General features: G+C 37.6%; 1 protein-coding gene and 1 long non-coding RNA gene across 3 annotated transcripts in view; one reads left to right on the forward strand and one right to left on the reverse strand.

Annotated features, from left to right (window-relative positions):
- Window positions 1-27,661, reverse strand: part of LOC121640165 (myelin-oligodendrocyte glycoprotein-like) — a 123,208-nt gene that overhangs the window by 86,216 nt on the left and 9,331 nt on the right. Inside the window, exons 2-6 of one of the 2 annotated variants that reach the window (XM_041985861.1) lie at window positions 16,935-17,273; window positions 14,390-14,725; window positions 14,191-14,220; window positions 13,494-13,559; window positions 10,434-11,443 (exon numbers count right to left, since the gene is read on the reverse strand). In XM_041985861.1, coding sequence (XP_041841795.1) covers window positions 11,382-11,443; window positions 13,494-13,559; window positions 14,191-14,220; window positions 14,390-14,725; window positions 16,935-17,273 — 833 coding nt within the window. In that variant the 3' untranslated portion in view covers window positions 10,434-11,381. Of the gene's footprint in view, window positions 1-10,433; window positions 11,444-13,493; window positions 13,560-13,846; window positions 13,871-14,190; window positions 14,221-14,389; window positions 14,726-16,934; window positions 17,274-27,661 lie in introns of those variants that run through there. The other variant, XM_041985862.1, reaches the window with a different exon arrangement.
- Window positions 13,218-27,661, forward strand: part of LOC121640227 — a 46,271-nt gene continuing 31,827 nt past the window's right edge. Inside the window, exon 1 of the long non-coding RNA XR_006010412.1 lies at window positions 13,218-13,274. This is a non-coding gene — a long non-coding RNA (uncharacterized LOC121640227). The remainder of the gene's footprint in view (window positions 13,275-27,661) is intronic.

Consider the following 27,661-nt stretch of genomic DNA (forward strand, 5'->3'; position numbering starts at 1 on the left):
TTTTATTTTTAGTTTAGTTTGTTTTATTCATGATGGTATATTTTATTCTAATTACACGAGGCTATTTTAGGATCCAGGCGAAAGGACAGTTTGGGCGGGAAATGTTTTTATATTTTGTATATTTTTACTTCTTTATTATAATACATTTGGCAGTAAAATAATGGCTGTTGTACTTGTGTTTCAAATGATATGCCACGGCCATATTTTGTAGCTGGGCTTATCTTTGTTTCTGTTGCTCTGAATTAACCCTGTTGCCTTTTTATCACTCTGCCACACATTGACAGGTTAGAACGGGCAGAGTTCGGCGAATACGACCATGAATGGCAATTGTATCCACTGTCTTTCAACATTTAATATTTTTCATTTAGCATGTGGAGATTATGATAGCTCATCGCCAAAGATATGTATATTTATCACTACCATTTATCGTAGTTTCAAAGTTACTGACATAGCAAAACAAAGACGTTGGGTTAAACATTTGCAAATACCTCAATTTAGTATAGCATGTTATTGTTGTAATGTTTTCCACAGAATTAAATCTATGTTTTTTTTCTATCTTTATCTCATTCCTCTGCTTTAGGTTATTGAGGGCCTCTTTCACCTTTCTGCAGCTTTACATCCTTAATCATTACACAGCAGGTGTAATACTGAGTAAAACGTACTGAGCTATGTAGACAGGGCCTCTCCAAGGTAAAGTGTGTTTTCATGCATTTTACCTCTACACACATTGTATAAGAGAAAATATTTAGACAGTGAAATTTCTGACTACATGTATAGTTTGTGTTGAGTACTTTTTATTTTCTATGTTATGATGAAAATGATCCGCCATGATTTTAACTCTAAATTTCTTTTTAATTTTGATTTGTGTGTTGGTGTAGGTGAGGGCGATGATGGAAGCCTCCCCTGCTTTACTGGTTATGACCTTTGAGACATCTGGAAAGAAGATGGCTGATGAGAGGAGAACGCTAGGACTTTCCATACTCAATCAGGTTTTACAGTCAGTGTTAATATTCTTTACATCTGGTAAACCAGATCACCAGAGTTGGTACAGATTCTAAAAAGCTAAAAAAGAACAGCAGTTTCTCATCATGTTGTACAGACACCATCTATTGCAAGAAAGCAGTGTGGAGGAGATGAAAGGAGATTAAACACGCAGCGGTTTGAATATGTTTTATTGAAGAAAGAAGCCTAGCAGTCATACTCATTGCACGGCTCGGGAGCCACATTCGGCTCGTCATGCTTTGATTGGCAGCTCCTCCAAAAATTCAACAAAACCTGTGGAGCTGAAGTGCTGCTGCAGAGATGGGTCACTAGTGGTTGTTGCTCTGAGTTTTGGGAAGTGGATGAGTTCTCTGTCAGGTATCCACAGAGCAGTTATTTTGTTTTGGAATGCCCTGATTACCTTCACCATGTCACTGGGAAGCTTGTCTCTCCCTTGGAGCTGCAAGTTGAGAGTGTTTAGGTGACAGGTGATGTCTGTAAGGAGGGCCAGCTACACGATCCAATCTGGGTCTTTCAACTCTGGCAGGTGTTTCCCTTTGCTGTCCAAGAAAGTGCAAATTTCAGGAAGGAGGCTTAGAAATCGCTCCAGCACCTTTCCAAGTGACAACCATCTTACTTCACTGTGCATCACTAAATCTCTGTACTATGTGTCATAGTCTTCAATTAACTGCCTGGAGAGAAGTTATTTTATGGATATTATGGATGAAATTAGTGGTCCAGTTATTTGGGTGTGGGATCTGAACGCTCATGGTGAGTTGTGGGGAAGTAGGCTGACTGATGGGAATGGTCGAATGGTGGAGGATTAATGGATTTATATAACTTAGTTGTTTTAAATGATGGGTGGCCTACAAGGTTTGGGGTTGGTCAGATGTGTTCATCTTCCATTGATATTAGCTTCGTCGGAGCTTGCCTTGGTTGGGAGTTGGGATGTGCTGGAGCGTAGCACAATGGGAAGTGATCATGATTATCAGTGATTTAATTAACAGAGGGGGAACTTTTTGGAGTACAGAGGAGCTGTTTACAGGGAGCTGTGTACTATAGACAGTAATTTGGGTGTGGATCAATGGAATGAGTCCCTCGCTGCTGCCATATAGTTGGCTGCAGTTAGGGTTATTCCCAAGAAGAAGGTCTGTAGAAGAAGTGTAATAGTTCCCTGGTGGAATGAGGATTGTAATGAGGCGGTCCAGGCTAGGAAAAGAGCTTTTAGGAAATTGAGGAAGTATCCTATGGACCACTGTATTACTGAATACAGGATATTGAGTGCTAAAGCTAGACATATCATTAAAGAAGCTAGGGTGGAGGTCTTATTGTGAAAATTTAGGCTCGAGAACACCTGCTAGAGTTCTCTGGAATTTGGTACATAAAATGACTGGAAAACAAAAACAGATGTTAGTTCTTGTCCTTCAGTGTGAGACTGGACAAGCGGTGAGTAAACGAGATAAGGCCAGTGTGTTGGTGAGACAGTTTCAGAAGGTGCCTTGCTCTAGTAATTCAACTGTGGAAAGTAGGAGGAGAAAAGAGGAAATTGTGGCACAGAACCTGGCTAAGCTGGAGTTCAGTGTGGATACCTCAGGTTTGATTGTTTTCCTCTCACTGGATGAACTAAAAAGAGCAATAAGGCAAGGGAAAAATACCTCCCCAGGAAAGGATGGGTTACGATGTCAGCTGTTCAAACAAGCGGGGCAAATCTTGTTGGTAGAACTTTTGCTATGTGTAACACGGCGTGGACAGATGGCTGTCTACCAGGCAGACAGTCCTATGCCATCTAGTCAATCACCATTATGTTGTCCTCCGTTCCGTTTTGTTTTGTTTTCTACTTATTGTTTTTAACCGTTTTAATGTTTGTTTTGTACTTATTGTTTTTTAACAATTTTAATGTTCTTTGTACAGTGTCCTTGGGTGTTTTGAAAGGTGCTTTTAAATAAAATGTATTATTATTATTATTACCAAAAAAATGGAAGCATGCCACTATTATCCTGATTGTTAAACTGGGGAAAAAGGCTAGCGATCCGGGTTCTTATAGGCCAATAGCCCTGACCTAAGTTATGTGTAAAATAATGGAGCACATGGTTACGCACAGGTTAGTTCAGCACTTGGAGAAGAGTGAGTATTTTGTGCCTTACCAAAGTGGATTTAGGGATTTAGGCAAGGTCGATCGACTATGGATGCTGTCTTGATGACATGCTATGGAGGGATGGGCTGTTGATTGTACTGTGTGATGCTGGGATTTGTGGGAGAATGTTTAATTGGATCAAGGACTTTTTGAATAATAGGACAATATAAGTGAGGGTGGCAAAGGTACTCTCTGAGGAGGTAGAGGTTGAAAATGGTATCCCCCAAGGGAGTGTCATTAGCCCTGTGTTGTTTAATGTTCTGGTAAATGGTATGTTCAGTGGTTTAGGGACAGGGTTTAGGTTATCTTTATTTGCTGATGATGGTGCCATTTGGAAAAGGGGTAGGAATTTGAAATATGTTATGGAGCAAGTTCAGGGAGCTTTGGAGAAAATATGTGCTTGGGCTGACGATTGGAGTTTTAAAATCTCTACTAACAAGTCTAAGTTCATGGTGTTTGGGCATAAGTTTGTTTGGGATGTAGGTTTGAAGATTTATGGTGTGGATCTTGAGAGAGTTAAGCAGATCAAATTTTTGGGGATGTGGCTAGATAAGAGATTAACTTGGAAGGCTCACATTGAGAAACTTTGTGTGAAGTGTGGAAGGATTATTAATGTCCTTCGATGTCTAACAGGGTCTGACTGGGGAGCTAGTACTGAGGTACTGCTGATGATATACAGGGCCAGTATAAGATCTGTCTTAGATTATGGCTGTGCAGCTTATGGGTCGGCTGCTCCGTCTGTGTTAAAAAAACTGGATGTAATTCAGTCAAAGGCTTTGAGAGTGTGCAGCGAAGCTTTTATTACCACACCAAACGTTTGAGAGCAGCTGAAGAGTGTTGCTAAGGAAGCAGGTGTTGGTGATCTGGATGCCCGTCCTCCGGTTTTCTGGTCCACTGTTCCATCATGGCTGGGACCAGTTCACGTTGTTGATTTGCATCTACTTCACAGCGACAGGAGATATTGCGGCGCACCAACTTTAATCTTAACCTTACAACGCTGCAACAGGCTGATACTTGAGGTTTTATCCAAAACGCGTCATGCTAAAAGTGCACATGTCATAATGCTTTATTGTTTTACATCCATATCTCAATCTCAAGAAGCATACACTATGTTTAATGAGCTTTAGGATGTATACGGTTGTATGAAAATAATGCATTTAACTGATGTTAATATTATACAATGACAGTGACAATGACGGTTAATAGAAAGTTTCAGCTCAAGCTCACCCTGTCTCCATGCTCCAGGCCCCAAACCAACACAGGTGAGCGCACTAATTAATAACCTCAACACACCCAAAGTGCCACCCACAATCACCGGTGGTGTCACTGCGCAAGTGCACACATACTTCAAGTGGGAAATAAATAACCCAACATATGGCTCCTACAGGAGAGTTACTTCAAGGGATGTGGTAGAACTGACTCAATCACGGCTGGAGCGATGCTGGAAGGGGCACTTACAGATTTTTACAGATGGATCGAAGGATCCAGTAAGTAATAGAACGGCTTTTAGATTTTTTTATACCTGGAAAAGGGGTTGGAAAGGGAGTTAGACTCCCTGATTGTATGTCTTGGATAGTTTTTTTTTTTGTTTTTTTTATGGCAACTCTGACCAGTGGATGGCAGCAATATGCCATAGTCACATCTAATCTGCCTAATCCAATGGTTCCAGGATATTCTGTCTACTCCAAAGTACCGTAAGACTATTCCTCCTGGTTTCTGTGTTTAAATAAAGTCTATTTAATCCATCTCCTGTCTCCGAGGGGTCCGTAAGTAACAGTAAATCTTTGAACATGTCCATATTTAATTATTTATAAATACAGATGTTAGTTTTATATTAGGGTATTATTTTAGTATTAATGTCATATAGATTATAATTGTAACAAAAATGTAAATAATAAATTTGTGTTTGAAATAGATAATTATAATTTAAAATGTGTGTATGTGTGATTATTGCAAAACCCAAGCAAACATAGGTAAATAATAAAACACTTGTGCTGGTACATGTGTTAATAATGCTTCGATTTAAAAGAATTTCAGTGTTACATGTTTGATTTAGACAAAAATGACTCCTATCGCTTTACCATTAAATAACTGGAAAACTACAAAATCAAAGTGTTTCATATTATTTGTGGAAGTTGATAAATGAATAAGTCCATAAAAACAAGTTTCGTGGACAACTTATGGAAGAAATCTAATTTATTCCACTACAAAGTTAGTCAAAATTAGATGAAAATGCAAAATATTACTATCTGTAAGGGAGTTTGATAATGGATTACTGGAAAACTACACATTAGAAGTGTTTCATAATAATATATTATTAGTATTAAGTCTAGCAGTACAGGTTTTGTGGACTATTTATTAAAGAAATTTTTAATGTACTTTAGAATTAGATGAAAATGCTTCTTTTGCTATCTGTAAGGATTTTGACACTGAATTACTCCAAAAGTTGACAGTAAAAGTACTTCATAGTATTTGTGTAAGTAGTCAATGAAGTATCGAGTACAGCAGTAGCTTTTATAAACTACTTATGGAGGAAATTAATTCCTCTTCAAAGTTGGATAACAATGCTTCTTTTAGCTAGCTGTAAAGAACTTTGACAATGAATTACTCCAAAACTGCAAAGTAAACATGTTTCATATTAGTTGTGTAAGAAATTCGAACACCTTGTTTGTTTTAAATATTTTAAATAATTTAAACATGGACCCTTGAAAGAAGAAGTCAAAGAAGAATTTCTGTCACCACTTGGGACAGACAATAAACATTTGTCTGTCTGTCTGATATAAAAGATACTAAATCCAGCAGAACAGGTTTTGTAAACTTTTTATTGAAGAAACTTTGCTTATTATCTAAATAAAAGGAACATTTGGCATTGAAATACTGAAAAACTACACAGTAAAAGTAGTTGATGATATTTGTGCAAGTAATATATGAAGTATCCAGTAACACATGTTAGTGCAAACTGCAGAACCTGTAGACAACCTGCAAAAGTGTCACTGACTAAAAATAGATAGTTCATTCCTCAAAAGCAAAAATTTATGTCAATGAAACTGTTGGAGCCATCAAAATGAAAACTCCTGTCACCATTGAGTACGAACTAGGTACTCAAATGACTTAGTCATGTTTTCATCATGACAGTTTAATCTCTTAAGAGTCTTAATTACAAAAAAAGTTAGATCTCAGACACTTGCTGAAAATGACCAAGACAGTACTACACACTAGATGTACAGCCATTTGAAAACTATAGTAAAGTTACACATTTCTATTGTTAGTATTGTAACTGAATACATGACACAGAATACCTTTTTTCACATTTTCACTTCATACAATGTTTGCCATCTTACAGTAATTTGTTCACAGCATTGTGCAAAAAAAAGCTCTTCAGTTACTTACATACAACAAACTTACAGTAAAGTAAGTAGTAACTTGGTAGAGTGGTGCACAACTGTAAACAATATACTAACAGTACAAACATGTACAATACATTATATGTAAATACAGTATAATGTATAATGTACAGTACAGGAGGTTCCCAGAGCAGCAGCAGAATTCACAACAAAGATAACATGCCATGATGCGTTCAGGGTCCTTGCTGTAGTTTTGCTACTACTGACAGCTGTTCTGAGTACAAGCCTGGACCCAGTAGGATTCCTGTGTTAGTTAGTAAAATAAGGAATCAAACACGGTCAGTTTGTGGGGTGAATCGATCTAATCTGTTAACTGTACCTTGTATAACTCAGAATACAACAGAGACCAGTGTAAACTTCATAAAGCTAGCTGTACTTAATGTTAGATCTCTGTCCAACAAGTCACTGTTAGTTAATGACTTCATCATTTCTCACAGTTTAGATTTTCTATTTCTGACAGAAACATGGTTAACAGAAGACACAAGTGCTACAGTTCTTAACGAAACAGCACCCCCTCATTTTAGTTTTATGAATAAATGTCGAAACGGGAGGAAAGGGGGAGGAGAAGCTGCCTTATTTAAAGATTCATTCCAGTGTAAAGAGATTTCATTTGCTGATTTTACTTCTTTTGAATATCTTAGTTTTATTTTAAGGGGAGTTTCTAAAATTCTATTTCTGATCTACAGACGTTCAGGACACTGTGTAAATTTTATTGATGAATTTTCTGAATTATTGTCGGTTATCTCTACTGATTTTAACCATTTCATCTTAACTGGGGATTTTAACATTCACATAGATAACATGATGGATGGTAATGTCAAGGAATTTTCTTCCATATTGGACATGTTTGGTTTGTGGCAACATGTAAAAGAACCAACCCACATTCAAGGTCACATTCTGGACCTGGTTATTTCAAAGGGTGTTGATATTTCTTCTGTTGTGATCACTGACTTGGCCTTGTCTGACCATTTTTGTATTTTGTTTGATTTACTGATCACTCAGAAAGTCCAACCAACCTGCTCCTCGGTTAGGAAGAGGTACATTAATGAAAGAACAAGTGCTAAGTTTGTGGAGGCCATAGCTATGTTACCAACAACCAGTGCAGAGTCAGTTGATGGACTCCTGGATCATTTCAATCTGAAAATCTTGAATGTAATGGATGCTGTTGCACCGATAAGAATCAAGAGCACTTTGAGCAAACAGAAAACACCATGGAGAAACACCACTGTAGTTACCAGCCTATAAAGAGAATGCAGAAAAACTGAGCGGAAATGGCGGAAAAATAAACTTCAAATTTTCTATGAGCTGTACAAATAAAGCCTCCGTAACTATAACAATGAGCTGTGCAAGGCCAGAGAGCTGCATTTATCTGAAATGATTAACAGGAATGTCAACAATTCTCGCACTCTGTTTGCTATGATTGAAAAACTTACAAATCCTCCTAAACAGATAAGCCCAGAGCTCCTTTCCACTGAGAAATGCAACCAATTTACAAACTTTTTTAGCCAAAAAATTAAAACAATCAGGCAAAATATTAATTCCACACAGTCACACAAGAAAATGAGTCTGTGTTTAAAACCCGGAAATAATTCTGATATCATGTCGCAATTTAAAATGGTGAATTTAAAGTCCTACAAGAAACAGTTTGGCATCTGAAATCAACAACATGCACTCTGGACATGATACCATCCGACTATTTAAAAACAGTTTTTACCTCAGTAGAAAGTGATCTCCTACTGATAGTTAACAGCTCACTGGCATCAGGCATTTTTCCCAAGTCACTAAAGATAGCTGCTATTAAGCCACTCCTAAAGAAAAGGACTCTAGACGCCTCTATAATGAACAACTATAGGCCTGTCTCTAACCTCTCTTTTATTTCCAAGATTATTGAGAAAGTTTTTAAATGAAAGTGGAAATCTTGATAAATTTCAGTCCGGCTTCCGACCTCATCACAGCCCTGAAACAGCTCTGGTCAAAGTGCTAAATGACATTAGGTTGAATACTGATTCTGGTCAAGTATCAGTCCTGGTTCTGTTGGATCTCAGTGCTTTGGCCCTTTTGAGGTCAAAAGAGGATGTGTCAAGATCAAACGTTATGGAGTACTTTTTACGTGCTTAAATGTCAGAGCAGTGCATATTGAGGTAGCCCATTCCCTTGACACAGATTCATGTATTAATGCCATACGGCGTTTTCAAGCCAGAAGAGGTCAAGTGTCAATCCTTCGATCCGACAATGGCACAAACTTTGTTGGCGCTGAACAAGAGCTGCAAGAGGCATTAGCAAAACTGGACCAGTCACGCATCAATGAAACAAGGATGATGAAAAGAGTACAGTGGGTTTTGAAGTTTTAAAATACTCTTTGTTGGCTTTAAAAGATTTGTTCACCACCTGTAAATCAGAAGGAAGAGTGTTCAAAAATCCACATTTTTAAAAGAAGGCAAAAATACCAGAGTTTGAGTAGAATTGACAATTCTTTGTTAAGCCAGTAATAAGAAAACAATACATATCTTCTCGAGAAGGAGGCCTGTTAGCTTAGCTTCTGATCACTAATACACAAAGTGTCGGGAACCTTCGGTTCAGCCAAAAGACCCGCCTACCTAAATTATCCTCCTCATTTATACTGATACAAAGCATTGTGGCTATGTGCGTGCATGTGGTGAGCATTCATGTGAATGTGTATTTTGCAAGGTGGTCCTTCCTTCTTCCGGGAATTTGATTCCTCCAGGTCCTCCTTTTGGGGTACGTCAGAGCTGAAAAGAAAAAGATACTTCGCTCTGCCCTGTTATCTGTCTGCCTCTCTGTGCTGACTTTCTTCTACCTGTTCCCACAGTTTTACACAAAGGCCATTCTTTTTAATGATTTCTGAGTTACTGGGAAATTCCGTTCTGCTAGGAGTGAATAGATAAGCAAAGAGATACAAAAATATTTACGATTTACTCCCTAGTGGCCATCCAGAACATTGTCAAGGCCTCTAATTCTCAGCTGTTTTCTCAGTATTGAACTCAGTAACCTTATATGAGTTTATGTGAATGGACTATCTGTAACCTGCAAAGCAATGATAACAATTAAGCTGTAGTTCTATTAATTAAAAGCAAAAACCTAATGCATGTTACTAAAATCTAAGGATAAAATGTAAATGAATAAATGAATAAGAATGCTTAAATGAGTAAATGAATAATAAATGAGTAAATGAATCAAAATGCTTATAAAATATTTGCAACAGTTTTTAACCCCCCTGCTGCTTCTCATCATGGCGGCATTTGGGAGCGTCAAATCCGTACAGTGAGAAAAGTGCTGAACTCTGTATTGAGACAACAGCAACTGGATGATGAAGGGCTTCAAACTCTCTTTTGTGAAGTCGGGAGCATCATCAATGGAAGACCCTTAACTATGAACTCTGATCATCCCAGTGACCTAGAGCCGCTGACACCAAACCATTTGCTCTTACTGAAAGCTCAGTCCAGCATCCCGCCAGGCGTGTTTGACAAAGATGATGCCTATGCCCGTTGTCGCTGGCGACAAATCCAATCCAGACTTGTTCTGGCGGAGGTGGATTTAAGAATACCTACCCCTCTTACAGGAGCGTCAGAAATGGCTCGGTCTAAAAAGAAGTTTTAAAGTTGGAGATGTTGTCGTCATTGCTGACCCATCCCTTCCAAGAAACACCTGGAACTTGGGAAGAATCATCAGAGTTATGCCAGACTCTAAAGGAGCTGTCAGAAGCGCTGAAGTCCAGACGAAGACCAGCATCGTTCATAGACCTATAACAAAACTGTGTTTACTTCTAGGAGAAGAATGAAGACAGAAGAAAGAGCAGAGTTATGTTACCTTAGTTAAAGTTTTAAAACAGAGGTTTGAGAAATGTCAGTATATTGGAATGAATGGCTCCAATTTAAGTATCATTTGGTAATTGCTATGCTACAGCCTAGTCAATTAGGGGTCGGTATGTGTTGAAGCCATTTTTTTTTTTTATTAGGACTTAATCCTAATTATTCTATAGTTCTGTGTTGCAGTTGAAATGATCTTCTTTTATTAGTGGATTTTGATTGGCTGCTAGACTGAAATTAAAAAAAGGGGAATCAGCCAAGAAAAAGTAGATTGGAAGTCACTGGACCTTGAAGCAACACAGTCTTTTGACCTACACCGCATTTCAGTTAGTTTAACAGAAAGTCTAAATTTTCAGTCCTTTTTATGTATATGTTCAAGTTTAATTTGATATTAAATGGTAAAATGAAGAACTTGACTTCAAGACTTTGCTTTCCGACGTGCGTGTGTTGTGTGCAAAGAAGCCTGAGGTCCAAAGCTAGTGAGTCAGCCACGCTGCACCCACAGGTGGGTCGTCCTTCAGTGCAGATGGGGACAGTTTACTGGGGACTGGAACAAGACTGGAGGTCTTCCACAGGAGTATAAAAGAGGTTCTGAGGAACTGGAAACAGCTGGCTGGCACAGGTCTTTAGAAGTCTGGACTGATGGCATCTGGACCAGCAGCTTTGGATTGGTTGAGTCTCTCCAGCTTTTACTATTTTTATCAGAGAATTTAGTTTTGTCACCGAATTTTGCTAATCGATGAAAGAAGGCGGGTGATAAAATATCTATCTAGGTTCTAATTTTTTTTCTCACCTATGAGCTGTTGGTAGACAAAAAAAGAACAAGATGTCTGAAATGAGTTTCTCTACCTCTCTCTTAAAGATGAGGTGAAGTTACCCTGAAATAATAAAGTCTCTAAACTGGCCTGGTTCTTTTTTTCTTACTTTCTCTCTGTTTTTATCTGAGCTCAAATCTACCCACTAAATGAGAGAAAAAAACTTCTTTTGCCTTAGGTGGAAGAGTAACAGAAAAAAATTAAAAATCCATATTTTTATTCAACGTCGTCTGATTTCACTTTGATTGTTGTCCTCCTGTCTGTCTTGTCCCACTTCTAAATCTGTAACACAACACAAAATAAATTATCTTTAAATGAGAATTGCAATGTTTTTATGCTGTTTGTTAAACTATCAGTTTTAATTAATTTATAGTTTTACTTTTTGAGCAAAAAAAAGAGAAAAAGGAAAATCACGCTGAAAAAGGAAAAATCTAATGTGGAGGGTGGGATCTCTGGTCTAATATTAATTTCAGGATGTAGTGTACAGCTCGGTAAAATAACATTCGTAACTGAAAACATTCTTTACTATACTGCAAACAGAACTACAGCATCAAAGTTGTATTACTCCGTCTCTGTTGTACTCAGTGAGTACTCTGTAGAGCTGCTTCACAAACATCTGGGGAGATCTTTGTCTGCATCACTATCAGTCCCTGGATTCTGGACATTTACTCATTGTAGACGTGAAGTCCTCAGAAAAGTGTTTAATACAGTCTCAGAGCTCATGTTAATGTTAGTTTGAGCCAGGAGGGTCCACTACTGATTTCATTACAGAGAGGAGGAAGCTCCATCTGAACATCAGCTTTTCAGCTGGTTCTGTGTAAAAAAACTCATCCAGCCCATTAAGCTGCACCTTATTACTCAATGAATCACTATTCTGAGATTAGAGAAGTTCTTCTATCAGGAGAATATTTTAATCAGATTCCAGATCCATTTTATCAAAAAGAAAACAAATCATACATTAAAATCCTGCTTCTTTCAGTTCTTTCGTCCACATGTAAACACAGTTTTGCTAAACTGCAAACAAACTTTTCAGAAAACACCGTCCATGGTGAAGATTTTCACATGATCCATCTGTGTGTTTAAGTGTGGACAGAATAACCAACATCTCTGGTTCAGAGTCAGAGCGTCCACCTCCACCTGTGTCTTGTTCACATGGCAACAGCAGACGTAGCAAAGATGGTGCTGGCTGTAATCATGCTAGCACTGTAAATATACTGAAGAACAAAAGCTCCACAAAACCAGATTTAACAGAAATATTTCTTTTTTATTTGTCCTCTGATTGGCCATCATGGCTTCAGAGATGGAGCCAAATCTCCATCTTCTGGTTTGGTTTCTGGTGGAGTTTCAGGTGTTTCTGTGTCTCGATGTGGACAGAGACTTTTATGTAAATAATAGCAGAAGGATGTGTTTTCTATAAAATAAGTGTGTGTGTGTCAGCTTTAGTTGTTGAAAACATTAGACTGAAGCAGCAGAATAAAAGGAGAATAAAATGTGAGTCTGGTCTCAGATCAGTCTGACACACACCAGAAGAAGAAAAACTACTTCCTGTCTAGAAGATGAAGCCACAGCAGATCAAGTTGTTCATGTTAATCTCAGAAACCTGCGTTCAGCTGAGTGATGTGTAGATTTGATCCTATTTTAACACAGAATGAGTTTTTCTAAAAGAGATGAAGTGGTCGTTATCAGTAAATTATAATTAGGGATTTTCAGAAGATTAAACCAGAGCAGGTTTGCTGTTCACTAATTACACTGCATGTAAACAACATGACGCACATTTTATTTCTTTTTTACTCTTTTATATGTTAAAACCAACAATGACAGAGAGATGAAGGTTCCTTCTCTGTGTCAACAAGCCGTCACTCTCACAGTCGTGGGTCAGATTATTGATTGATTAGTGATTAGATCTTTGAATTTGTGTCCGAGTGTGAAAACAAAGTTTTGTGTTCTGTGATTATTTTACATTTTACTAAATGAAAACTATCAGATTTTTCCAGTTAAACATTCGTCATTAATACAAGATTAATTTCATGTTTCTGACTCTTTTCTTTAACAATGACTCTGAATTACTGATTTACAAGACTGATCTATAAACATGTAACTTGGTTCATTTATTGTACGTTGGTGTCATTTAACACTTATTTTGTTTGTTTTTCTGCTACTACAACAAATCTTATTATTATCACTTCTTGTTAAAAGACTCTTGTGTTGAACTGATCTATTAAAACTTAATCTATAGAAACTAATGAACACATTTAATTCTGTTTAGCTTCATTTGAAAGTGTAGAAGGAAAGAATCTGCTGGAAATGAAAAGAGGAGAAATTTATGACTCACGTTTATAACAAACTAAACCAGCAATGAGAACAACAACAGCAGTGACAATAAGACCAATGACAAGTCCTGCAAAACAGAGAAAAAATATTAGAAAACAAGAAAGAAAAGACACATTAATTTTAAATTGATAATGTTAATAAAAACAACAATAATATACAAATAAAACTTTAACTCAGAGTAATTATAATCTAATCAATAATATAACTGGAAGTTATTTTTAACTTTTAACTCACTAAACTTGATTCCTGCTGGTGGAGAGAAAATATATTAAACTGTAAATATTATACTTTTTATTTTTCTGTTAACAGTTGAGAGACGTTGTTTACTGTTCTGATCAGGTGAATGTTTAGTCTGAATCGAATCTGGATCATTGATTCCTGGTTAAAGATAAAGAATCAATTTATGGAAAGAAGAAACAAAACCAAACACTTTACAAGGAAAACTGAATTAAAGACAAAACATTCAATCCCACAAAACATAAAACAAAGTCAGAACTTAAACAAAGAGACAACCAGAAATAAAACCATGGCAGGTAAAAGTTGCTCAACACAATATTTTGTTGACCTGGACCGAATTAAAAAGCCATGATGGTTTATAAAAGTTTTCATTTCTAATCTTCTTGCTTGAGTTGCACTGATAACATTAAACTATGAAGAACTCAAATATGAGATTTACAGAAGATCAAACATAAATCTACCTTTCTTGTTTGGATCTTCATCCTTCAACACTGTAAGAGAAAATAACAGGACTAAATATTCAGGTCATACATGTATAAATACATGTTAACATGTTTCTCCACACAAAGAAAATATAAACTGAATTGGGATAAAATGTGTTTCAGTGTAAACATTTTATAAACATGTTTCTTTTTGTTAAATTTTTTCATCAGTACTCACCAACTTTCAGAGCAATGTTTCCTTTTTTCTCCCGACACTTAGGAACAAAACAGATGTAATTTCCTGCATCTTCTTCAGAAACATTTCTCAGTTTGAGGGAAATGTTTCCATGATGCATTTCATCATGGAAGAGAGAAGTTCTGCCTTTAAACCTCTGATCTTGATCCTCATTATCATCTTTCTGACTTCGATATAAATGCACCGTAGCGTTGTTCCGTCTCCACTCCACAGTCAGAGTTGTTGCATCAAACCCTGGTTCTAGGCGACATGGTAGAACCACATCCTGACCCGACTCTGCTGTAACTGGCTCAGGTGAGCCGATCACTTCATACCCGTCTGGAAAAACAAACATTTAGATGAGAACTTTGTTTCCTAAAACCATTAAAGTCAAAGATAACTGAGCAGCTGCTGCTTCATCAGAAACATGTAAAGTGTGTTTTGTTAGTTATGTAAAAAAATCAAGAAAGAAAACAAAGTTAAGGACTTAAATTTAGTTTCTTTTCTAGCAGCAATAAGTATTTCTGTGTAATAAATTATTTAATCAAAACCCCTGAGCCATTAGGCAAAGCAGCTGATGTAAATCCCTATTTATCAGCTGTACAGAGAGCTCAGCAGCAGCTGTACTTTCTGAGGAAGCCGAGGAAGTTCAGCATGTCACCAAATATCCTCAGAAACTTCTACAGCTACGTGGTTGAGTCCATCCTGACCAGCTGCATCACCGTGTGGTACGGCAGCTCTACTGTCACAGACCGTAAACGCCTGCAGAGAGTGGTGAAGACTGTGTCCGAGATCACCAGGACTCTGCTGCCCTCTCTGCAGAGCATATACCAGCAGAGTCCACAGGAGAACTGCCTCCATCATCAAAGACCACACCCACCCCCAACATGGACTGTTCACTCTCCTCCCCTCAGGCAGGAGATACAGGAGTCTGAAATGCAGGACAACCAGACTCAGAAACTCGTTCTTCCTCTCGGCCATCAGACTCCTTAACAGCTGATAGGAGTCTGTAACAACGGCCTGTACCCTGCACACAGACTTTATATTGTCAACCACAGTCACTGCAATATTGTTTGCTGTTTATGTGTCTTATTACTTATGATAGATTTTGCATCTTACCGTCTACCTCATGACAGTTTTTTGCACAGCTAATCATTCATTGTTGAATGTGGCCCAACAGCTTATACAGCACACTGCACATTTATGTTTACAGATTATTTACTCAGAGGTTTTTTTGTCCTACCTTTATCTTTATCTTCTGTCTAGTTTTTTAAAGTTGTTTTTCTTCTATTTTATAATCTTTTATGACATTCAGTGTGAACGGCAAAGTAAGAATTTCATTGTTCAGGGAAACTTGTTTCCGTACTGTGTAAATGACAATAAACACTTTGAATCTTGAATCTTGTACAGTGTTTTAGTTTCTATTCATGCACATCGGTTTAACCTTATTTGTTCTATGTGAATCTTATTTGTCCACATTGTCCTTTTGCATGTAACTTTGTCTTTTAACCTTCATTCATTCATTCATTCATTCATTCATTCATTCATTCATTCATTCATTCATTCATTCATCCATCTGTACCACTTTATCCATTACGTGTCGCAGTTAAGTTGGAGCCTATCCCAGCATTTTAACAGGTGAGAGGCAGGTACACCCTGAAGAGGTCACCAGTCCATCGCAGGGTCAGCACAGATAGGGACAAACAACCATTCACACACACACACACACACACTCCTAGGGAGAATTTAGCCCACATTGTCTTTTTACATGTAACTTTGTCTTTTAACGTGTCTTTTAAATACCTGACACTGTTTCCATAGTAATGCTCATATTATAGTATATTGTTATGCAGTGACAATAAAGATATTCTATTATTCTATTCTACTCTATTCAGATCAGTAGCTGCTTCAGGATGGATATAACCTTCTGAAAAGATGATGCAGCCACCGCTGGGTGGCCTTCATTTTGGCCCTTCTGCTGTCACATATAAAAGAGTCATCCTAATGTCTCCTCTCCTCATCTACAACTTTATGTAAATGTAACAATGACAGTATCACCTCTTTACTGGATCCCAGTACATATCAGCCATCTCCACCATAATATCAAGTATCTGAGGGGGTCTGAATGTGTCAGAGCAAAATTTTCCTCTTTTTTACTTATTGGTCAGCGGTTATTTGGGGGAATTTCGCCCCCTAGCGAACATTTGTTGTAACTGCATGACGTTGTCCAGGTGGTTTGATCCCCTTGACTGAAGTGCAGTGTGAAAGCAAACCAAACCAATGGAAGATGCAAAGTTTTTAGGAATTCAAGTTATTGAACAGAGTCCTCCAGACTATTCTGGTGTGGTTTTGTCCTCATCTCCTCTGCAGCAGCAGCTCTTTCTAACAGCCCTCTAACACTGTCATGCTCCAACCTGAGCTTACCTGGACGTCTTTACTCTGACGTACAGCTTATTACCTGTACCAAGTACTTTGCTGCTGAAAGTAGGTGTGATCACATGTTGTCCATTTTCATTTTTAATATTTGGACAATATTTTGGAAACTTACTAACACTGAGGTTGACGTAACAACTCTTCTCCACTGAGCCGACCTGAAAGGAGCACTTGTATCTTCCAGAGTCGGAGAGTTTTAAAGAGGAAAGTTGGAGTGACAGATTTCCATTACGGAGACCTTCAGAGAACAGAGACGTGCGTCCTTCAAACCTCTCCATTTGTTCTCCAGGAACGTCTTTTCCATCTTTACGAACGTGTACAACATCACTCTGCTGAGTCCATTTCACTGTGTTGTCTGTTGCATCCTGCTGGGGCTCGAGGTGACACTGTAGAACGATGCTGGAGCCGCAGAATGACACTACCGGCTCAGAGGAGCAAAATATCTCAGTTTCACCTGGAGAAACAAAACAAATAGTTCATAGAAATCAGACAAAACTCTGTCCAGCATTCCACAACACACTTAATAATCAGTCTTTAGTTTTGTTCTTTGATTTAGAGAAAAATAAAACGATCAAAGAAAAAAAAAACCTGAATATGTTTAAATGTATTTTACAATAGTGCTAAATTAAGATGGAAGAGACTTCAGTCTGCAACAGTAATGAAAATATATATAAGTTATTACAATAATAAATCATAATATATCTCTTTTTATCCAGACTGATGTTGTGTTGGGACAGAAGAGACTGTAGCGAGGACAGTCACTGAGACACTGTAGGTAATATAAACTTTAGGGACATTTATTATTAGTGTTAATAAATGTCAAGATGTTAGAAATTTCATTGTTTGGTTTTTATCTTCTTTACTGAGCTGTAGAGAAGAGTCCTCTGGTTTGTCAGGCAGGTATGAAGCTGGACTGTTGTCACAGAGAAGGATGATAAGTTGCTATGGTAACCTTTATTAATATGAAACCTGAGGGCACATTCACTCTGGCCCTGTTTGGCCTGCTTTAAACAAACCCTGGTCCACTTCAATGGATAGTACGGGCCATCCAGGGAACCAAACAGAGGAAGTGATGTGGGGCATGTCGTAGGGCAGCATGCTGGTTAACTCGCTGCTTCTCCTGCTGCTCATACTGGACCGATTCTGTAGAAAACTGCTTTACTTTACTGAATACTAAGATTAAAAACAGAACCTCCAAGACTGGATAAACTTATTGTTGCTCCATTGTTTACTGGTGGTGAACCAGCTGTTTTCAGTCCTGGTCAATGAATGAGACAATTTTTTTTCTTTTTTCTTATTGGTCAGTGGTTGTTTTGGGGAATTTTGGGAACATTTGCTGTAATTGCATGATGTTGTCCAGGTGGTTTGATCCATAGATATATATATGTAGACGCTACACGTTGGAGCGTGACGCAGAGTCACCACCATATTGGATGGGTGTCCGCATTCCAGGCTAGCTTCTGAAATAACTGGAGTCAAGACAGTTCCAGCAACTATGCCAGTATTTTGTGCAGCCTGCGGTTGCACTAACCAGCGCAATATTAAAAGCCGATCGCGAGGCATTACCTTTCACAAGTAAGCTAGGATTATTTATTTATTTTTTACCATCAGTTCTTTCTGCCTGTCTAGGAATTATTAATTTATTGTGTATTACATATAATATAATATAATATAATATAATATAATATAATATAATATAATATAATACAATATAATATAATAAAATATAAGTTTCCTTACTTACCCTTCAAAAATATATATTTTACAACTCTCACTGTGCCCACTAAACAGCTCTCTAAGTGTATTAATGTTTTTTTATTTTAATTAATTAATGAATTAATTAATTAATTCATTCATTAATTAGGAGGCTGGGATAACAATCCCACTGCAGGGCATTACCATGGCATTTTTTGCCGTCTGACAGTCCATTGTGGTGTCATTAAGTGGGTCAGGTAATGTGGCAACACAAGATGAGACTGTCCGGATCAGCTGTGGACATTCGCTCTACTTTTATGACAGAGGAAGAGCTTCCCTCCCCTTTGCAAGCATTTCTGCCGTCATATGTGACCACAGTTACCTGCCCGTCCGCTTTGGTGGTCTTGTGGACAATGTCTGGTCTACATTTCAGGGTTTGTTGTCAAAAATGTACTAAAAATAAAAAATCTGTACTGTGAAGTTTGCCATGCAAGCCTCGTCACAGCTGCTGCACTTGTTTATTAAACTTGTTTATTAAAGTATCAATTATTTATAAAGTTTGATTGATTGATTTAATTTTATTATTTTACCATGTCTTTGTTAAAGAGCATAATAAAACTGATTTCAGCATGAAAGCAGGTATTTTTAATGTGTAACAGAGACCTGTATCACAACCACATCTCTGCTGTTTGTAACAAAGCCAACCATGAGAAAATCTGGTAAAAATTTGTGGATTTGTGATTATTGTAGTTGGGCATACACGTTAGAAATAAATGCTTTGGAGGCGGATGGGACACCCATCCAAGATGGCGGCCGCGTTGATTGTCAGTCTATGAGGCGTCTATGTATGTTTATGATTTGATCCTATGGCAGGAGGTGTTTCCCTCCAGGCCACTGTGGGGCGTTGGGCTATTGAGATCAAGGTACACTGACGAGGCAGTGTGCTGAGTATTTAAGCTCAGGTGTAGCACATTATGCTCTGACTCTTCTTTCCCTGCCTTCCTGGTGGCGTGACCGTGTGCGTTGGTTGGCGTGGCAGCTTTGGTCACGTGTTTGGAAGCAGGTAAGCTACCTTCTCCTTTTTCTGCTCAGAAACACAAATATTCATGTGGCGTATCTGTGTCCTTATTGCAGCAAGGTGATCGCCTGTGTGGGACATTTATTGGAAATTAGTCTTGTTTTATTGTGGGTTTTTAAAATTTATTTTGTATGCAGGTGTTATTTATTTATTAGACTTAACAACAGCTTTTGACACCATGGACCACAACACTTTGGTGGCTCTGTTATGCCACCTAGTGGGCATTGTTGGTACTGCATTGGAGTGGTTCAAGTCTTATCTCTCCGACAGAAGCATGAGCGTGAGCTCTAGAAATTTTGAATCCAGCTCTGCTCCACTTCCTTATGGGAATCGCCATAACAATTAAACGAGCAAAATAAAGAAACAACAGGATCAAATACTTTTCCCTGACATGAATAAAACATGTCCATTACAGACATTTTTGCTAATTTTTTTTGTCTCAATCTGTCTGTCATTTTGGCTAAATGCATATGGCATGTAAGAACATCTCTTTTCACCAGTTTGAGTTTTAATTTAGCTAACACTATTTTTAAACAGGACTGTAAGGGAGCTGATTCCAGTAGTGAACAGTAAAAATAACTAATTTCACTATTCAGAAAATGAAGCTCAAACATCACAGAATGCATCATTATATTTTGTAACAGCTATTAGATTTCAAATGTGGGTTTAATGTGACTTACTGGGACAATTTTGTCCTAAAACATGAGGACAACAGCAATAGTGACTTTGAGTAATCAAGCGGCCATTTAAAAGGTTAAAAACCGTATTAAGTTTTCAAGAAACTTTGAGAAGATATTAATCTGTAAAGTTTTACAGCCGTTCTTCAGAAGTGGACATTTCAATCCATTATTAAAGAGGATAGTAAATTAAAGGGATGCCCGAGTGTTAATAGAGAGAATTTACATTGGGAAATAAAGACAACTGCTATGTAAAATATGGAAATCTCTGGGGCGGCCAAGAGGACAAAGGAGTTTCACTTAAGGCACCGAAATGGCAGCTTCCCTGACGTCACATCTTCATTATGTGTATTATTCCTAAGTTTTTCCCAAGTTCCTGGGTGTGCACATCACCTCTCCTGGACCATCAACACCACATCACTGGCCAAGAAAGCCAACCAACACCCGTGAAGCCCACTGCATGGTGAGACCTCCCCCCCCCCATCAGAAAGGAGACTGTGAAGCGTGCAAACCAGGACCCAGGACCAGTAGACTGAGGGACAGCTTCGTCCACCTGGCTGTCAGGATGCTGAACTCTCTCCCTGCTCTGCCCCCCCTTACACACACACCTCTCCCATCAACACTTGAAATTTTTACGAGAGCACACAGCCACTTTAATCACTTTAACCAGAGCACCTATTTGTTATTGTGTTTAATTTACTTAGTGGTAGTACTGGTGTTGTTTGTTTTTGTAAAGAATGGTGCGCGTCTGGTAACTGGTGGAATATGCTGCTGTGTCCTCTGTCAGAAGGAGCCTCCCATCCAGAGACTGAGCTATATGAGTATATAGAGCGGATTATTCATCATACAACGGTGGCATTACAGAGATTATGTTGTAGATTCTAATGGATAAAAAGCATAAAAAGAAACATAAATACAAATTAACATACTGAACTACATCAGAATAAAACAGCCATGTTATAATGAAATCACAGTGCATCACTGTAAATAAGCTGCGTTGATGAATGAAATGAAAATGCTCCCACAAATTGCCACTAGATGGTAATACAAGCCCAGAAATGCATTCACTGTGTGCTTTTACAGTTTACAGTTGGGCTGCCTAAGATTATTAAACTTAAGAGCCATTCCGCCGAATGGGTGCCATTTCCGTTCCCAGGAAATTACATGTATAAATGTGCATTAAAATAATAATAGTAAAATGCATTTTCTTTTTCAGCTAACTGTCCTGCACAATGATGTACTCCCAAATTTAAGGTATGTGCTGGGAAGATTAATAAAACCTACCTTGAAAACTGTAAAAGTAGCATTTTTCACTTGTCCTCATTGTATAACATTACACTTTGGAATAAAATATAATTAATAAAATCCTAAATTTATGTTACTTTTTTAGCATTTTTATCTATTTCTATATTTCATCTGTTTTTCAAAAATGTTTTTTTCTAAATTAATCAGTATTTTTTTTGGGTAAAAATGCACATTTTAGTCGTGTCCCTAGGTTTTCACTCAGTCCTGTTACCCTAACACATTACCCAATATGATTCATTTGGAACATTCCACAAGTCACATGCCCAACAGGAAGTTGCATCAGTTGGATCTTCTGAAGGCCATGGGAAGACCAAAAGTAAGTTCTCTCATTCATTTTTTCTGTGTATTTGATAATATTTTAACTATGACCAAAGAGGTCAATCTTACAATACTGTCCTGTTACTTAAATTATACATAAGTTATCAGTTGCATATTTTAAAAGTAGACATTTTGGGTGAATCAATAGATTGTGCTCAGTATCCTCGTGCTATTAGCAAGGATGTCATGTGGCTATATTTCATGTTTTTGCTAACTCTTTGCTAAAAACTCAGTCCTGTTGCATTCAGTCCTGTTACTGATGCTCAGTCCTGTTACTCATCAGTAACAGGACTGAGTGTCCATTGTTTCAATTATCTATTTGATTGAATATTTGTTGATATTACAGTATTCTCTTGATTTTAAAGTTTTACAACTGAAATTACCTGAGTTGCTGAGCCCTAAGATCAGTTTTAAAACGTGAATAAATGTTTACAGGGCGCAAAATCACCACTTAGTGCTGCAGAAAAGCAGAGGCGCTATCGCACTCGACGTGATGCCGACCCTGAAAGGAGGGAAAGGTATCTTGAGATAGAAAGAGGAAAATACAGGGAGGACTTAGAATCAGGAAGGAAGAAAAGGATAGACCAACTAAGTGAGAGAGAAAAGCACAAATGACGCAAAAAGTGGAGAGAGACATACCATAGGATCAAAGACAGAAAAGAAGCTCAACAGCACCTCATCACCCCTCCTGACAGCCCCCAGCTATCACCAGTGCAAGATGTAGATCCACGACCAAGCACTTCCAGGTTGAATTTATAAAACTGATCATGTATCAAAGAGATTGTGCAAAGAAGGCAATAGTGTATACGTCTGTTTCTGACAATGTAATAACAAGGTTTTGTACAACCGTCAAGTTTGTGATGAAGTAGCTAATAAAAAAGAGAAGTGATTGCATTAAAATATAACTTAGCTAAAATCTACAATCAGGTTGTAGAATTTAATCTAACAGTACATTTTGACATCTGCAAAGTGTTATTAGATATTATTAATAAATAATTTATATTATTATAATATTATTATAATATTATATTAAATTATTATAAAATTTTATTTTATTTTATATTAATATTTGTTTTGTTTTTTTCTAGGCAATGTGATCAAGGGTGGAGAAGAAGCCGAAAATCACTAAAGAACCTTAAGAAACAAGTTCATCAGCTACAGCACCAACTGAAGAAACAAACCCAGAAAACAGAAAAGTACAAGAAACAAGTCCAGCGCATGAAAAACAAAACTGCATCTCCACGCACAAAGGTAAAAAGACAGCTAAGACAGCTTCCAAAAGGAGGTCTGGGAGACACTACAATCTTACAATAGGCCACACAAGTTTCTTTTCACACAAAACTCACACATACACACTTGCATCTGCACATTCATGCGTTTGTACATGATCCTCTTGTCATTGTTTATTCCTGTTACGCCTTGTTAATTCCTGTTACTTTATTGTTTTTTTCCAAAAAAATAAAAACAACAGAGAATTTTTTCAATTATGTTTGGTCCATCATTTATCCAACTATTGAATAGACTACATCATAATAAATTTAATTAACTTGAGCTTTGGGTCTTCTTGATATGATGAATATAGCGTTGGATCTTTTAGAAAAATACAACTTCTGCATATTATGATTGATTTTTAAGGAAAAATATAAATTATTTGAACAAATAACAAATCATTCCATTAAAATAAACACTTTCTTAATGGGAAAATTAAGGAATTACTTGAAATGCTTTGAAACGTGCTTTTTAAATGTAACATGAATTTTGGTAACAGGACTGAAAAAAATGCAACCACCTTTGTATAAAAATCCATCTAAAAATTTAAATAAAGTAACTTAAGATTTACCAATACACAATTTAAAAAGTTAAATATGCGTGTTACTAGATTTAGTTAAAAAAAATAAAAAAATTAAGTATTTAATTTAGTGGACTTGCAACATGGAAATGGCACCCATTCGGTGGAATGACCCTTAAATAACATGAAGTCACACTTTACTTCGCCGTAGCAAATAGGTTGTTTGAGGATACATTAAACAGAGGGATGTTACCGCATATCTAACGCAAGCAGAAATTAGCGAACATGTGGCTTAGGTTTCTCTGTTTGTCCTGTACATGATGCAGAACTGACAATAAAGGTTCATCTGACTTACCTTTGACTTTTACAGATAGCAACAAAGAATATTCTGTGTTTTACGTCCTAACAATCTTATAATAAACGTTGCAACGTACACTTTTTTTTTTTTTTTTTAAACCCTTTTCATTCGGCAAATCGAATAACCCACGTCGAGAGTAGTCTGACCGGTGGGTTGTCTCTTACCTGCAACATACATGATCCATGTCTGACAGCAGAACCCAGACATTCAGCTGAATAAACAACATAAACTTTATCATTAGCAGCAGCTTTGTGTATTATAAAAGCATGGAGTTGTCACCCAAATAAATTGTGACCTTATTATGTTAGAATGTGATAGTTTATTGTAAAAACGTGAAACGTAACACGTCATAACATGATACTTTTTTTGTAAAAAATGAATGAAAGTAGCCTGAACTGTGTGCAGATGTTGTTGCAACCTATATTGGAGCAAAATACGTTTTATGGAAAATATTTTCGTCTAGCAGAAACATTTCGGTTCTTTTTGTCTGTGATTAATTGTTCTACTCTGGTTTACTGTTGAACACACAGGAATGTGGGGCAGTTATGAAGAAAGCAGTGCCTCACCTGCCAGCGAGCAGTGAGACGGTGCGTGTGTCTGAGTTGTCACAGAATGTGTGCGCTGCTTTCAGTTAATAACTTGTAGGCCCCAGGCATGTCAGCCTGGACCTGCTCCTCCTCCCTGGCTTCACCCTTCACTTTTGGATAGGAATCCTCCCTTCTCTGTAATTGCATGCCAACTGGTGCGGACAGAAGCTGGATTGGATAACTACGGTGTCGGTTCCTTTCCTCCTCCTGTTGTGATTGAGTGCCATCTCCTGTTAATCAACGTGGATGGCCAGGATGTTGGCCTACCTTGATAAGCTGCCAAGTGACTGAACTCAAGGCAGCTGTGTGTGATTCCAGCACAGCTTGCCACTTTGAGTCTGAACTCAAAGGTTCTTGGTTTGTACAGCTTTCTGTGTGCTTCTGTGGACTACTTTTTAGCTCTGTGTTAATTGCTAAAGCCTAGGTTTGTTTTTATTATTTATTTTGGCATAGTGCCTTTTGATTCCTGGTTTGTTACTTTTGGGTTTACTAATAGAAACCTGCCGTGGCAGGTTACGCCCGGTTCAGGACACTTTCAGTTAATATTGTTCATTTGTTTGAATGTGTTGATGGTTCGTTTTTGAGCCTTGTAGCCTCTAGCCTGTGTTTTAAACAGGACTCTTTTAGTTTGCCTTGTGTCGGAGCTGATTTATTTTGTTTGTGTACATATCGTGCCCAATTGTGAATAAAATTGGTGTTTTATGTTACATTTTGACTCCGACTTATGTTATATCCCTTCCTCTCCTAACACTAAGGAGGGGACGTAAAACAGGGTAAAAATTACTACACCTCTACTCTTTGTGTAACTCACTGCCAAATTTAAAAAAAAAAACTGAAACTCCAAGGGTTGGGGAGGGAGACATGTATGGCAAGCCCTTTTGACATTTTTGACATTTTTTATCTTAACAGGATATGTATTTCAGATATGTATAATTCAATTATTCCTAGTCATAATGAACATTTCAGATATCTAAAATGACATTCTTACTAGGACAAATGACATCACATTCCCCATTCATGTGTTATTCCGTTTTTACTTCCAGATATCCTAAATGACATTCCTCCTATCTAAAATAAATATTCTGGATATCTGAAACAGAATTCTTACTAGGAAAAACGGAAGTTTCTTATAACCAAGAATCCAATTGTTTCTAGTCATAATTTTCAGGTATCAAAAATTATATCTATTTTCAGATATATAAAACAAACTAACGTAATTACCCGCGCGTGACCCATAATACTTAGCGGCTCACATTACCCTATTTAACACTTTCAGTTTCGTTAACTCAGTTTTTTTTTCCGTGGCCATGCTTACTGCAAGTTGTAATGGTGTTAGCAGTCACTGACATGATCACAAGAAAAGGTCATGAAGTAGAACGATCCCTCAGCCAGGGACTTTGTGGTGACAGAGAGCATCGTGAATTGAACATTTGTCATCTACAGAAACTTAGAACGAAATGAAAAACAGTTTGAATGAACTTAGAACTAGGCTGTAAATAATCGCATAACGTGTGTAGACGGAGCATCTTGTCATTTCTTAAGGACTTACGCAGCAACTGCTGCTCTTAGAAGAAGAGTAAAGTATACGTGCTTTCACGTTAGTCACTAAAAGTCTCCAATATCATCAGTAAAAGCTGTTAAATTTGTTGTCAGTCCTTTTCTCTTTAAATGGAGTCAATACATGGGTCTGAAAATCACTAAAAAGTTGCTAAGTTATTAGCAGAAGCCGACCGTGTGCATCAGTGTAATCGGTGTGCCAGGAAATTATGCATTGACAAACGTTCCGCGATTGGTCCAAGTTTAATCCGCTTATGGTCCCACGAAGTAAGCATTTTATAACAAAATTATTTATTTTTAGAAAACTTGCTAAATATGCTTTACTAAGGGAATTTTTTATTGTTTGCCTCAAAGTACTTTTTTATGCTAAACAACCATTGTCAAGAGAAAAGGAATTCATCATTATTCTGTCAAAAAACAAACCAGTTTAAACCAGTTGATGAAACCGTTGCCCCATACACATGAATAGGAAAAGTGATGTCATTTGTCCTAGTAAAAATTAAACTGGATATCTGAAATTATACCATGGTCTGGGTGAATACTCGAATCTGATTGGCTGGAGGGTGTCCATTAAAAAATGATAATGGACACTTATGAAAGAAGTTCTGGTCAAAAAGATTTATTGTTGTAAATTATTGCGCTGACTAAACAGTAGTTGGAAACCGTGGCAACAGAAACTCAGATTCTGGGCTGCAGACACACCAGATCATGTTTGTGACGTGCATTGCTGTGAAATCAGGTGCAGGCTTATTGGGCTCCGTCAGTCCAAGAGAGACGAGAATGGAGCAACATTTTGTCGTCCCGCAATGTCCCAACCAGCAGTGGTCAGGGTCCACAAACGTTAAGTCTCCATCCTTCAAACGCCACTATGGACATGCCAGCATCTTTATGAAATGTCACAATCAATGGCAATGTTGTGTTTAATTTTAAATAGGCTGTCGCCTGTCTTTCTGTCTTGATTACCTTACTTACATACTTGATACAGAGTGAATGGTGGATAACATTATAAAAACGATGAAATTATACTTTATGTAACACAACATAACGTTAAGCAATCATCTCCCTTCCCTCCACTGATCAGGTCTAATACAAAAGCTGTGGTCGACCGAGCTGCAGGTTCTGTGTTAGTGCCGGTTAAGAGTCGCCGCTGGAGACATGCCAGATCACGCCTGTGACAGGGCGTCGCTGTGAAAGCAGCCTGCAGGCTTATTGAACGATGTAGGAAACTATCTGTGGATTTTAACTGTTTGAAACAAATTGTTGCATCATCCTCTGGACACACACAAGCTGTAAGAGCTGAACCCGCTCGCTGAAATATTTGTGTCACGTAACGTAACTGCGTCCGACCGAGTTGCCGAAACGAAATAGTCCACTCAGCTGCTTCTTGTGAAAAACTTACGATTTTAACGGTAAAAAACAACATTTACGCATTAATAATCTATTTAATATTTTTTTCTTTTGTAAGTGACCATGGTATA

This window comes from Melanotaenia boesemani, chromosome 5, assembly GCF_017639745.1.
Source record: "Melanotaenia boesemani isolate fMelBoe1 chromosome 5, fMelBoe1.pri, whole genome shotgun sequence".
In the NCBI taxonomy this organism is placed as follows: Eukaryota; Metazoa; Chordata; class Actinopteri; order Atheriniformes; family Melanotaeniidae; genus Melanotaenia; species Melanotaenia boesemani.